This window comes from Artemia sp. Qi Xiang Cuo, chromosome 19, assembly GCF_049724085.1.
Source record: "Artemia sp. Qi Xiang Cuo chromosome 19, ASM4972408v1, whole genome shotgun sequence".
Classification (NCBI taxonomy): domain Eukaryota; kingdom Metazoa; phylum Arthropoda; class Branchiopoda; order Anostraca; family Artemiidae; genus Artemia; species Artemia sp. Qi Xiang Cuo.
In genome coordinates, this window is record NC_142812.1 from 31345922 (window position 1) to 31358913 (window position 12992).

At 38.7% G+C, this 12992-nt stretch overlaps 1 protein-coding gene across 1 annotated transcript in view; it reads right to left on the bottom strand.

The window, feature by feature from the left end:
* The window catches only part of LOC148940727 (uncharacterized), a 93945-nt gene that overhangs the window by 56404 nt on the left and 24549 nt on the right, over window positions 1-12992 (bottom strand). Inside the window, exon 2 of the mRNA XM_089104721.1 lies at window positions 2191-2333. Coding sequence (XP_088960847.1) covers window positions 2191-2333 — 143 coding nt within the window. The remainder of the gene's footprint in view (window positions 1-2190; window positions 2334-12992) is intronic.

Below are 12992 nucleotides of genomic sequence, written 5' to 3' on the forward strand. Positions count from 1 at the left end.
GGACACTTTTATATACTGCTAAAGAAGTCAAGTAAAGCATACTATATATTAAATACGTGACCTAACCTCACCAGAGACAGATACCCGGTTATAATGGTTTATAAAAAATTATAAGAATTACATAAATAGTAAATCCGAAACTGTAATTTTAACATTCATGTTAGCTCACCTGTTCAAATCAATTCCACTCCAACAGCTGTTTTATTGCCTGGTATCTGTCCCGGTATCGATATCCTCTCCCGCTTGACATTCCATTTACAATATATAAAATTGTCCTTTTAATGCACTAGCACCCTAAAAGAAACGTTATTCAATATCAGAGTGCATCTCCATGATGTAAATATGTTTAGTGACAATTGTTTTTTTTTTCGTTCCGATGGCATCCCTGGTCACGGCCGTAGATTGCCTCAAGTATACATTTATTTCTGTAAAATTCGCAAATCTGCCAATATATCAAAATGCGCACTCATAAATCGCCAATGTCGGTCGCTGCCCAGAATTAAATACCCATTCTATTTATACACTCCTTGGATTATTCCTTGAATGAGTCGATAAAAAAATAATATAAATATCAATGGAGCGATTGCGAAGCATAATTCCGGCTCTTTATTATTATACATCCTTGATTAGGAAAAGATATCAATGGAAGAAATTTACTATTATAACCCAATTCTAAACAGTGCATTGTACTAAACTGCAAGTAGCATTTCAGATTCGCAACAGTTAATTTGGAGCGGAGCTAATTAGAGGAACTAAGGCTTAAAAAAAACAGCTTCCTTCTTTCAAAATACGTCTAGTTTATTGATATTTGATTATGTGGATATCATTGCAGCGGTAATTTAAACCACTTTAATTGACGTTATTTTTTTAAACTTCATTCAATTTTTAACCTAGTTAGTCACACTACCTTTCTAGTATTTCATTCTGCTCTGACGATATTTTGATGTCTTTCGTCTTCTTATTTTTTCAAAATAAATTATGATGTAGATCTAATTTTCTCGCTTAAAAAAAAACCATAAAAACAAGAGCTATTGATAGCAAAATTGTTTCTGCCATTTCCTGAAATAAAATTCGGTTTGTTAAAAACTTGTCACTATCGTACAGCAATAGACAAACAGCCCCCTAGTTCTTTCTTCTTTTCTTGCGTGGGGTGCAAATGACGCTTTTATAACTTTTTTAAGACTTTTTTATAATTTTTTTTTTTAACATTAAAAAAGCGTTTCCTAACAAAAAATTCCGAAGAAAAGTAAAGAATGGTGTTAAAAACTAAAAGAATCAGACATAAAGTCAAAAACTCAAGTCAAACTTAAGACAAACATGATTTAGCACAAACAGGAGTGGAGCTCTTGTCCCCTGAAACCCGTGAATGCAAGATTGTCTTTCGGCGGTTACTAAAAACGACGTTTTAACAGTGTTTTTTTTTCACTTGTTATAAAGTAGAAAAAATTAAAAATAATTCACTAAAATTATTTGCCTTTACTAGTTCTAATCATAATTTTCTTATAAAATAAAGCAAATAAGAATCCATCAACTAATTTAAAGAAGGGGCACATCAGACAAGTACTTCTAAATTCATTTCGAAGGGGGAGGCACCAAAAAATAAAAACAGATGACTTGTATCAAGACGATAGGAATTACAGGAAGAAACATACAGATAATGAAATTCCGAGGGCCTGGCTCCCTAGGATTGCACCATTGATGTACCTAAAATGAGCCCGGATGTTTTATCATCTTTTACATACTTTCGATAAAACTATGTTCTGAAAGCGCTGTATTAAAATCATTCCCAGCAATTAGAAACTAAGCAACGAGGTAACCTACCAGGTTTTCCATCATCCTAAAAAGAAAATTCTCAAACGCACAATAGATAACACCCTTCGCAACGCTTTTTAATGCAAAATAAATTTGTATGATGGCTTATCATGGGGTCGAGTGGCACTAAGGAATATCGTTATGCCTAAAGCCAAAGGGGATATCAGGGTGTTCTGAAAATAAACTTTTGTGCCCCTTAAAGTTCTCCAATGCTTCAAATAAGCTTCAATATCTCACAGTCGGTTTTCTTTCCCTTCTGTAACATCCTGAGAACTACAGATAAACCCTTCAATTTAAGGTATGACTATATTTGACAAGGCAAGAACAAAAAATTGTCATCAACGAAAATAGTTGGGTTGACAATCCCAATTTACTTACATCATTTTGCTTCTTAAGGGCTATTTGACCAATATGCCTGGCATCTCCTATTCGAGGTCTATAAGTAGTCGGAGGAACGAACCCCGACCTCTGGGGCGCTGCAGTGACGAGTTGTGTCAATGCAAGTGTTAGATATAGCCAACCTGCAAGAAGATTTATCCTATGAGACGGCGTTCTTGATTTGATTGCACGAAAAAAAAACTAGGCTATTTTTATGGAAACCTTATTTTTAAAAAAATTACTATTTTTTGTGCTTATAAACTAAAAACTTTGGATATTCGCATTAAAATTTATCGCTTCTCAAAATAGAGATCTGAAGCATGAATCCATTTCGTTTGAGAATAAACAAGCACTTCAAAGGTTCTGATAATCTGATCCTTCTCATTTAATAAGAAAAAAGATGTTTTTTTTCCAAACAACAGTAAACAGTGAAAAATACTTACAACCGGTGAAAACTATATGGAAAAGGAGATAGGCTGTCGCCTCCCTCACCCATCCACTCCTAATTTTCAAGTAGTTATCTGCGCTTTAGTGACAACAATACATTACGAAATTTTGCCATTAAAATGAAAATGCTTCTATATTTGCGAGCACAAGGAACTTCTTGAACGTTACAAGTGGGGGCAGGATGGGGAGGGCAGCAAACTTCTCCCTAGAGGTATTATTTTCCGGTCTTGGGTTTTTATATCAAGTTGAAAGCAACTTGTCTTCTTGAGTTCAATTTCTGTTTGCTTTTTAATTTTGATATTAATATGGTTTATGCTACTCCAATATGCGAGAGGGCCTATCCTTATTTAAGAGGACTGACCATTCACTTTGAGCGCTAAATTATGATTTTTGATTTACTTGAAACAGGAAATAATCTGAACAGGTTTTTTTTTAGAGTTTTAGTAATAAGAAATGCTGCGGAATAAAAATATTGAAATAGCAATATTTTACTTATGAAATTACAATAGCAAACTTAAAGTTACAAGGTATAAAAAAAAGAAATAAAAAACAAAACACTGGAAAAATTCCCCGGAATAAAATTTAAAGTCCATTACTTGCAAAATCGATATGATGGTTATCCAGTGCGTTACCGACTCGGTTGCGATAAAATAAGGAACCAGGGCTACCAATCCTTGGGATTTTCACTAAAATCTTGGGGTTCTGGTACTGAGCTTTGGGTCTTGGGATACGAATTGAAATTTGACATTATCTTAAAAATTTCATTAGTATTATTATTCAATGTTTAGGGATTTCTTTCAAACGACAAAGGTTTTCACCAAGTGAATCCTGGCGCATTTTTAAATTCCCAGCGGCAGCCCTTGAATGAACTAGATTGAAATAATGTAATTGAAGTTTCCACAAAGAGATAGAGAATTAAATTATTTGAAAGACGGTGCAGATTTTGATGCTAGCCAGAATCAGATCAAGGATTTTGGCAACTGGAAAAGGGGGGATGATTGCATAGATTTTTCACTTAGCAGATTCATATAAATATGAGAAAATAGCATGAAAGTAAACTGCTCCCAATTCAAAGGGAAACAGTCGATCAGCATCTCTGCTGAGATGCTGTTGCTAATAACATGCCATTAGCAGTGTTATTAGATAATTCAGACTTGTCAATACTACTGACTTCTGAGCAAGAAAATAGCCCTATTAATCCCGCAGATGACAGGAACAAGTGATTTATGCCCGCACCAGATCTAGCACCAAGATAAGCGAGTAGGCTAGAGCGCTCCTTGCGTACCGTAAATAATCACTCTTTAATAGCTCATTAGCTATTCTGACCCCTTAGCTTCATCAGTTAAGTAGACAATAAAATTCAGTTCCATTTGATAGCATTGTATTTGCCACGATGTCTAAGAGACCAAACGATTTTTGGATTCTTATTTAACTCAAAAAGGTTTATTTCGAATGAAATTAAAGAGTGAAATTACAACTCAATACAAACAGAGACTGCCCAGTAAATGAGTTGGGCTAAAATCCCCTCTTTTTACGCAATCATTTAACTAGTAACTAATTGAAAGCATTTGGGAATGCAAAAATTGTGTCTTGTTCCGAATAATTAAACTTCCATTTTCGAGGTCTTGCTAAAAAAATAAATAACTTTCAACTCATAAGGAAAACATTAGAATTTGGAGCTCTCTTTCAATATTCTAAGACAATCGATTTGACTTGAGAAGCCCTTGAGATGGTACTTTTAGGGAACTTGGGGAATAGATGGGTATAGAGTCATGCATAACTACTTCTGTTCTCAACGTTCAAATGATAAATATGATTACGCTATTCGCATCAATGTTAGATTCCTTTTAGGAGAGGGGAGGATGCGTTTCACCAGTTTTTAAATTATTCAAATTGCATTAGGATAAGATAAGATATTTATTTAAAAAAAATCGCTATCACAAGCCCACAAAGGCCCGAATTCGGACTTTGGAGTCGACAACAAATAAATGGTTACACTAAAAATGCAAAGAACAACAACGAAATAGAGAAAACCATAATGAACATCATTTAAAAGTCAATAATTAAAACTAAAAAATCAATTAAAAAATTAAAAAAAAAAAATTGGTCAAACTAAACTTAGAGCGAGACATAAATGCATTAAAAACTGGTCAAACTAAACTTAGAACGAGACATAAATTCATTTAAATTAAAAGGGATACTAAGAAAGTGTCAGCAATTAAACTACAGTAAATCAATAAAAGAGTTAAAAACAATAAAAACTGGTCAAGAAAGGGGGGGGGGCAATCAAAAGAGCACAAGAACCTGGGCAGTACCATCAGCTAATAAACAAAAAAGAGGGGGAAAAAAAGAAACTATTGAGACATTTTATTCATTTTTTCTGTAATGAAGGAGAGAAAAGTTCTTTCGTATCTGAAAGTAACGCAGCGAATGGGGGACAAAGCAAGGATGGGCTCAGAAACAGCTCGAGGCGGCTGTATTCTGGATGGGGAGTGACGTTTGGGGAAAATACTCGTACTTGCCGTCCGAGGGTTTGTTATGGCATTTTTTGCAAAACGGAGGCACAACGAAACCCTCCTTTGCTCCAGGGTTTTCAGACTAGCTTTTTTTAGGAGCAGAGAGTAAGGCACCTTGCCTTCTTTGAAAATTATTCGCAAGGCCCTTTTTTGAATTGATTCGATTTTTTCCGATTCTTCGCGAGAGATACCAGGGTGCCAAACTGGAAAAGCATATTCTAGATGCGGGCGGACAAAAGACGTGTAAATTCTTAAGGAGTGGGAAGGGGGGACGCTGAATTTATTTAGGACCTTAAGGAGGGCGATAGACACGTTAGCTCTATGGATGATGTCATTAACGTGGATATCCCACTTTAAATTTGAAGAAATTGTGACGCCAAGTAGTTTAAATGAGGACACAGAAAAAGAATACGCTTGTAACTTTTTATGAGTTATTTTAAATTTAATAAATATTATTTACTTGGCATCACTGTAAAAAAAGAGGTTATTTTGATATATTTATTGTTTTCAGAGTTTAATCTTTTTAAGTTTTGGTTACTATTGGCATGTCGCTCCTTGTTTATACTTTGTTACCAAGAACTGTTTTATCAGTAATTTCCTTGAATAAACCTTTCTAGTCTCTAGAGTTTCTTCTCTCTTAATTTCAGTAATTTTGGAATTGACATCAAAAGTAATTACACATCAGTAATTTTGGAAGTGCCACCAAGGCACTTTTGCTGGGATTATCATGACAGACTTATGAAATTTGGTTAGGAAAAAAGAAAAGAATGACTCGTCGATAAAGCTCTTAGTGGCCACCCTCAAAATGCCCCATCGAATTAAAATTTTTTGAGCCAAATGACAATTTCCTCCGGTGCTGTAAAAATGGGTTTTCTGAAAGTGGATAAGCAAAACAGGTATTAGTGCATTATACCTAACACACGAAAGAATTCAAGTTTGGTTAATGCTAATGAAATAAAATAGGATGAAAATATAATAGTTTAGAAACAAATTTGGGCTATATATTTGCACATTAGGGGGGGAGAGGGGGAAAGCATAGTATATATTAAATACCTAACCTAACCTAACCTAGGTACCCCCCTCCCCTAAACCCCAAAAAACAACAGTTAAAATATTGTAAATTCAATGAGAATACCACGCTTTGCGGTGAATTTAGATAGCAAATACCCGTTTTACAGGTCTCCACGTCTGCATTCATTGGACAGTCTATAGCGTTGTGTTAGGTATAATGCACCAGTACCGCAAAACATTATCGCTCTAATGAGCTCCAGTGATTAGCATGGGCGCCGAAAATCTGAATTGTAGGGGGGGGGCTTACCTGGTCTAATCGGTGCTTCCAATGTTGTATAATAGAAATCTCAAAACAAAAAAGTAAAAATATAAGGCAGTGTCATTCAGCCAGGAGGGCTGGCACCCCTCCCCCTTATGGACACATATGCTCACTAGCAAGTGACTCCCCAGTAGGGTGCCAGCGCTGGTAAAAAAGACATTATAAAACCCAAAATTTACGGCCTATGTGCTATATGGAGCTTTGTTCTGGAACTGTGAGTCCAGAAAATATCAAAATACATAGACAACAAGATTACCTTACGAATGATCCCCCCTCTACGGTTATTTAGTAGTCTGCTAGCACAGGTGGAGTACAAAGAAAAAAAGAAGATAAAAGTCATACCATGCTAAAATACAATTTACTTTGAATTCTGAGATGGTGGGCTGTAAATGCTCGGTTTATTTACAATAGGAAATGTGGTTTCTCACAATAAAATATCATTGTTTGGTCCAGATAATAGCTATCATCTCGAAGTAATAGTCCAGTAAATCTACGGAGAAAATTGACGGTCTGGGACATAATTGCAATATAAATGATTTTTACACAATTTTGTAGAGGAAAAAATTCTGTACAACATACTAAAAGTCCCCAGGAATCTTCTTGGCGGAACAGGGTGAAAAACAGGGGAAAGGGAAAAATCTTGGGGAAAACTCAAAAATCTACGACGGGTAGTTTTTGATGCTGAGAATGGCATTCCTGATGCTCTTGGGTCCAAGAAGATCGAATATGCATTTTTTTATTGCTGCGTGTTAAGTCGTTCCCCCTTTTCACCATTTACAGGGGGCAAACAGGGGGTAAATAAAGACCCTGTACAGCAGTCTACAAGACTTGTTTTCTGGGGTTTCCCAGTGCGAGAAGAACGAATATGTTACTTTGATTGCTCTGTCATTAGCATTTTACTCCGTTTTACTGTTACAAGAGAAAAAGAGGGGGAAATCAATATATCCACTAAAGGGAAAAGATAGTCAGACGGCTCTACAGAATCTGGAGACAAAGGTCTAAAAGTGCGGTTTTAAAACCCTCTATCACCGTTTTGACGTTAGTTTAATATCCTAATCCCTGGTGCTTCTCTTTTCCTGTTTGCTGGAGATTCACTACCTGCTGGTAGGTTCAATCGGCCAAGCAATAATGCAGGCTTGCCGTCCCCGATCTTTGCTCGCCCCTTTACAAGCATACCTTGGAGTCCAGCTACACGAGCAATCTGGTTCACGTTTTCTTATCGACCAGATGAATAGGCTAGGTGTTTCTACTTCTTACTCTGAAGTGCTTCGATTCGAGCGTTCTGCCGCAGTAACTCATGGTACTAAATTTCCAGGGATGACTTCTAAAACCTTCATCCAGTTCATTGGCGACAAGTTTGACCACGACATTTGCACTATCGATGGAAAAGGTACTTTCCATGGGAAGGGCATGCTAGCTGCTGCCACACCAAGGCTAAGCAAATTTCCAATCATAATTCATAGAGCAGTTTTAAGCCTTGAAGTACTCCAGCAGGTTGGACAAGTGCCTTTCTATTTCTACAACAGAAGCCAACAGAAGAACAGTCTTGTGTACAAACCCATCCCGACAATCACCTTCGACAGCAAGATCGATGGCATTGACCTACTATGGCAAGCAAGCTATGGGATACATGACACGAAACGGGTCGGATGGAGTGGATTTATGCAAACAATTCACCCTGGGTCACACAAAGGCGCTTCGTCGATTGTTTTTCTATAATCCCTCCAATCTTTCTTGTGTATACACGACATTACGTTTTATCTCCGATAAAGCACGCCAGCACGGAATGGTACCAGTTGTTTGCGACCAGCCTTTGCACATGAAACCGGTGAACATCATCAATGCTGAGCCTGCTGATAGTCCTCTCAAGGCAGCAGTTACAATGATCGGAGGTCTCCATTGCAGTATGAGCTTTCTTGGAGCGATCGGGCACTTGATGACGGAAACAGGAATAAGAGAAGTGCGCGAATGCCTATGTGCCGGTAACACCATTAATAAAATCCTTAGCGGTAAGGTTGCTTCAAGAGCCATGAGAGCGCACGAGCTTATAGATTCAGCATTGCAGATCATTCTTATTTGCAAATTGTATGATTTCGACTGCATAGATGACAAACAGGCAAGTCATCAAGACTTTGCAGAAGCTTCGGCAATATGTATGGCACTACTGAATGAGGAAGTAACCGTTGAAAACGCATCCAACGCAGAGGTAGTGCGTCGAATCCAAAGACGAATGAGAGAGTTTTAAGACACGCTGGAGAACAAACTGGGTGCAGTATCTTCAAGCACTTTCTGAAATGCTCCCTTACTTTGCAGCTGCAGGCCACAACATGTATATAAAATCGGTGAGAATATTTCTTCAGCAAATGGAAGAGCTGAAAGAAAGTAACCAGAAGCTGTGTAAAGACATCGCAGATGGGATGTTTATCATTCGAAGAAGCGATATATTTTGGACTGGGCTCTCTTCCGACTTAGTAGTTGAACAAGTACTGATGAGGTCACTGAAAGCAAGCATGGAACTCACGAGGGAAAATGAAATGAGTGAGAAGCAAAAGTTGATCTGAACAATGTCAATGCCAGTGCGAGCTGAAATTAATGAGCTTATGTAGTCTCTCACCGGCGTTGAGTACGTGTCATATAACCAGCACGTTTCCGCAAGACCAGCTCGGATAGAAAGGACGTAAAAGCTTTAGTAGATCTTTTTGCAGGACAACTGCACTCAATTGTGCAATATATCGAATGGTATGACAACAGCAAGGGATGTCATCACGGATGCAGCAAAGGCGATAGGAAAAGAAATTCTGAAGTCACTGGACGACGCCGATCGCTACATCTTCAAGCGCAAAAGCAAAGCGATTACTTTGGCCTATTAATGCAAAATTTTTGAAGCTGACGATGAAGACATACAAATTGACACAAGTCTTCTGTTCCAACGTCTTACAGCAGCGGCAACTACAGCCGGAGGGGATATGGAAGAAATTCTCAGATTCGAACTCTCAAGCTGCCCTACTGCCCTTTTTCAATCGTCAAGCCTGCCGCGAAAGCCAGATAAAGTGGAGCTAGCGAAATCTATTTGGGAATTAGCCAAGGCAGAACCTGCGATCGTCCTATCAAAAGAGCCGGAAAAATACGTGATAGATGGCGGATGGCTTCTCCAGCATATGTCATGGAAAAGAGGAAACTCTTTCGAACAGATTTGCAAGTTACGTTTCATTCATGACACAGAAGTATTCAAACATTTCCATCGTCTTTGATGGTTACACTTCAGGTCCATCTACCAAAGATGTCACCTAGGTTAGACGACGAAAGGTATCCAGTGTCCGACCGTCGATTTCACACTGAGCATGAATCTGTAAAGGAAGAAGGAGGACTTCATGCGGAATCCCAAAAACAAGCAGAACCTTATTCGAGCTATTGGTAAGAAGGTTGTCCAAGCTGGCCTCACTGTCCTTCATGCAGAGAGAGATGCGGGCGTTCTGATTGCCTTTGCTGGTTGTAATGCGACCAAGGAAAGGGTAACCGCAGCAGTCGGGAACGACACCAATTTATTGATCCTTCTTCTTCATCACCTGCCTCCAGAAGCCAGGGATCTCTACTTCGAAACCAGTACCAAGTCAAGAGCACTGTCAACTAAATACTGGCACATCAACTTTATCGAAAGTTTGATGGGACAGGTTTGTCACTCTATTCTTGTTGGCCACGCTTTTCTTGGTTGCGGAACGACGTCCCGTTTGTTTGGAATAGGAAAGCAGGCTGTCCTGCCATTCTTGAAAACCCTGAAGAATTTTCGAATAACTGTGAACTATTCCTTAATCTGCGCTCTACGAAGGAAGAAGTCCCGCAAGACGGTGAAAATATTCTGCTGTGTTTCTACAAGGCTAAGAAAGGGGAGGGTCTCAACAAAGCTAGGTACAGAGTTTTTCTAGAAAAACTGAACAGCTCAAAGACATAAACTTTTGTTAACCCAGAGAGACTTCCACCAACTCTATAATACTGCGTCAGAACTCGACCCGAAAGACTGGAGTTGGCGATTACGTGACGGACACCTCACTTCAATCATGACAGACCTTGGACCTACTCCGCCTCATCTGCTAAATGTGATTCGTTACAGCTACACGCTTTCCAACTGTGACATTTCACGCTGTAGTTGCCAAAAAAAATGAATTGCCTTGGACACTTGCTTGCAAAGACTGCCCAGGAATTGTACGTTCCAATAAATATGTTTTTGTTGATAACGATGAAGAAGACGATCTTTAGTATAAATCCTTGATCTTATCCTTTTTAGTTCAATAAAAATTGTAATTATCTTTTGCTGTGATTACCGAAGCTACCTGATTTGTTTCATTTTTTACATTTAAATTTTGTCTTATATTTCTATTGTATAGTCGAAGTAAACCTGCCCACGTACTGCGAAGGCCCGATGCATTGTCTCCATGGGCGCCAATTAGGGGGGCAGGGGGGGGGGCCATGGACCCCCCTAGACTTTGAAAATTACCTTCTTATTTATATGTCACAGCTATTTTCTATTTTAGCTATGTGCTATATTAAACCAGCAACTGGTCCAATAAATACGACCAACAAACTGGTGCCCTAATTATAGAATCTTGTTTTGAAATGTCTAAGAGCGAGCGCGTCCACACTATTTTATTTCCGAGTAGGGTTCATTCAAAACTAAGCTTCATGTGGTCAGTACCCGTTTCGTTCTTGTTCTTGTGAAGAATTCGTTGTAAACTATGAGTTTTGTATATTGCCTTTTTTAGTAGCTGGGAAAGGAAATGTGTTCTAGGGTTTCAAGGGGTTTTGGTCAGCAGATTCTTGACGTTGTTGAATAGTTTATGGGATGACTAGTCCCAGATGAGTGTATGGGACTGTCATGAACAGGAAATGTAAGTGATTGGTTTATTGGGTTTCTAAGCGGGGTAGTTTCATTTTAGTAGCTGGGAAAGGAAATGTGTTCTAGGGTTTCAAGGGGTTTTGGTCAGCAGATTCTTGACGTTGTTGAATAGTTTATGGGATGAATAGTCCCAGTGGAGTGTATGGGACTGTCGTGAACAGGAAATGTAAGTGATTGGTTTATGGGGTTTCTAAGCGGGGTAGTTTCACCGTGGAGTAGGGGAGTGATTTTCTACGTGTTTCTTCAGTTCTTCTCTTGCCGTGTCTGAGTGAAGTCATTGTCTACTACTCGTTTAACTATGAGTAAAAAGCGACAACAAACTTTGGATTTTTTCTCGGTGAAAATGCGGAAGAAAAATGAAGAAACTTTAGTGCAAGAAACTGGCAATAGTGTCAGCACCCAAAGTCTCGGGTTAGTTGAGATAAATTCCCCCACCTGTGACAGAATTTCGGAAACAAGCGGAACAATAAATGGCTCAGATCAACATGAGAGTTCGGTCTGCATCGCTGAACCCCTTGCGGGTTCCAGTAGCAGTCAAGAAACTCTCTCCGATATCTCTAGGACGCGTCACGACAAACCAGCTCAACCTATTCTTGAGAGATATCCGGCTTCCACTTCTAACGGAAAGGAAATTCAGTGCACATTACAATAAGACTTATGAATGGATTGAATACTCAAAAAACTGAAATTCCGTGTTTTGTTTTGCTTGCCGCCATTTTTCTATGGTGATTCTAAGGGCTGGAGTAACTGCTGGAAAAAGGGCTTTCATTGAGTCAGGATTTTGCAAGTGGAAAGACAGTTCTGCTCTATTAAAGCAACATGATGGTTCTGAAAGACATAGGCATTGTATGTCAGCATGGACGGAATTTAAGATAATGAGTACTGATGCTTCGAAATCTATAGCGAATGCCTTAGTTCAATCCAGATCTCAAGAGGTTCAGGAAAATAGAGATCATGTGAAGTACATTTTTCGCACTATTTGCTTTCTTGGCCGCCAGGGTCTTGCCTTGAGGGGTCATGACGAATCAGAAACATCTGCAAACCGGGGTAATTTGGTTGAATTGATGGAGGAAATGTCTAAAGGCGACGAGAAGCTGAAGGCCAAGTTACAGCGCCGATATGGTTACTATTGCAGCCATCAGTACCAAAATGACGCAGTTACACTGATAGGAAATGCCTTGCGCCAAGATATTATTTCAGAAGTAAAATCAGCTAATTACTTTGCTATTCCTGTCAACGAGACAAAAGACGTTTCTAGAAAAGAACAATTAGCAATCCTACTCAGGTACATATCAAATGGAAAAGTAGTGGAGCGACCAATTGGCTGCTATCACATGCACAAATTAGACGCCGAGAGCTTATCCAACTCGATTTGTGAAACTATAGAAAAGCTTGGTGTAGATTCGATGCTGTGTATTGCCCAATTTTATGATGGCGCATCTGTTATGAGTGGGGAATTTAACGGAGTTCAAGCAAAGTTTAGGGAGATGGTGCCTCATGCAGTTTATGTAGACTGCCACGCCCACAGATTAAACTTTGTTTTGACTGACTGCCTCAGAAATATCAGTGAACTATCTGAATTTTTCTCTGTGGTGTCACAGAGGTTTTGTTTTTTCTC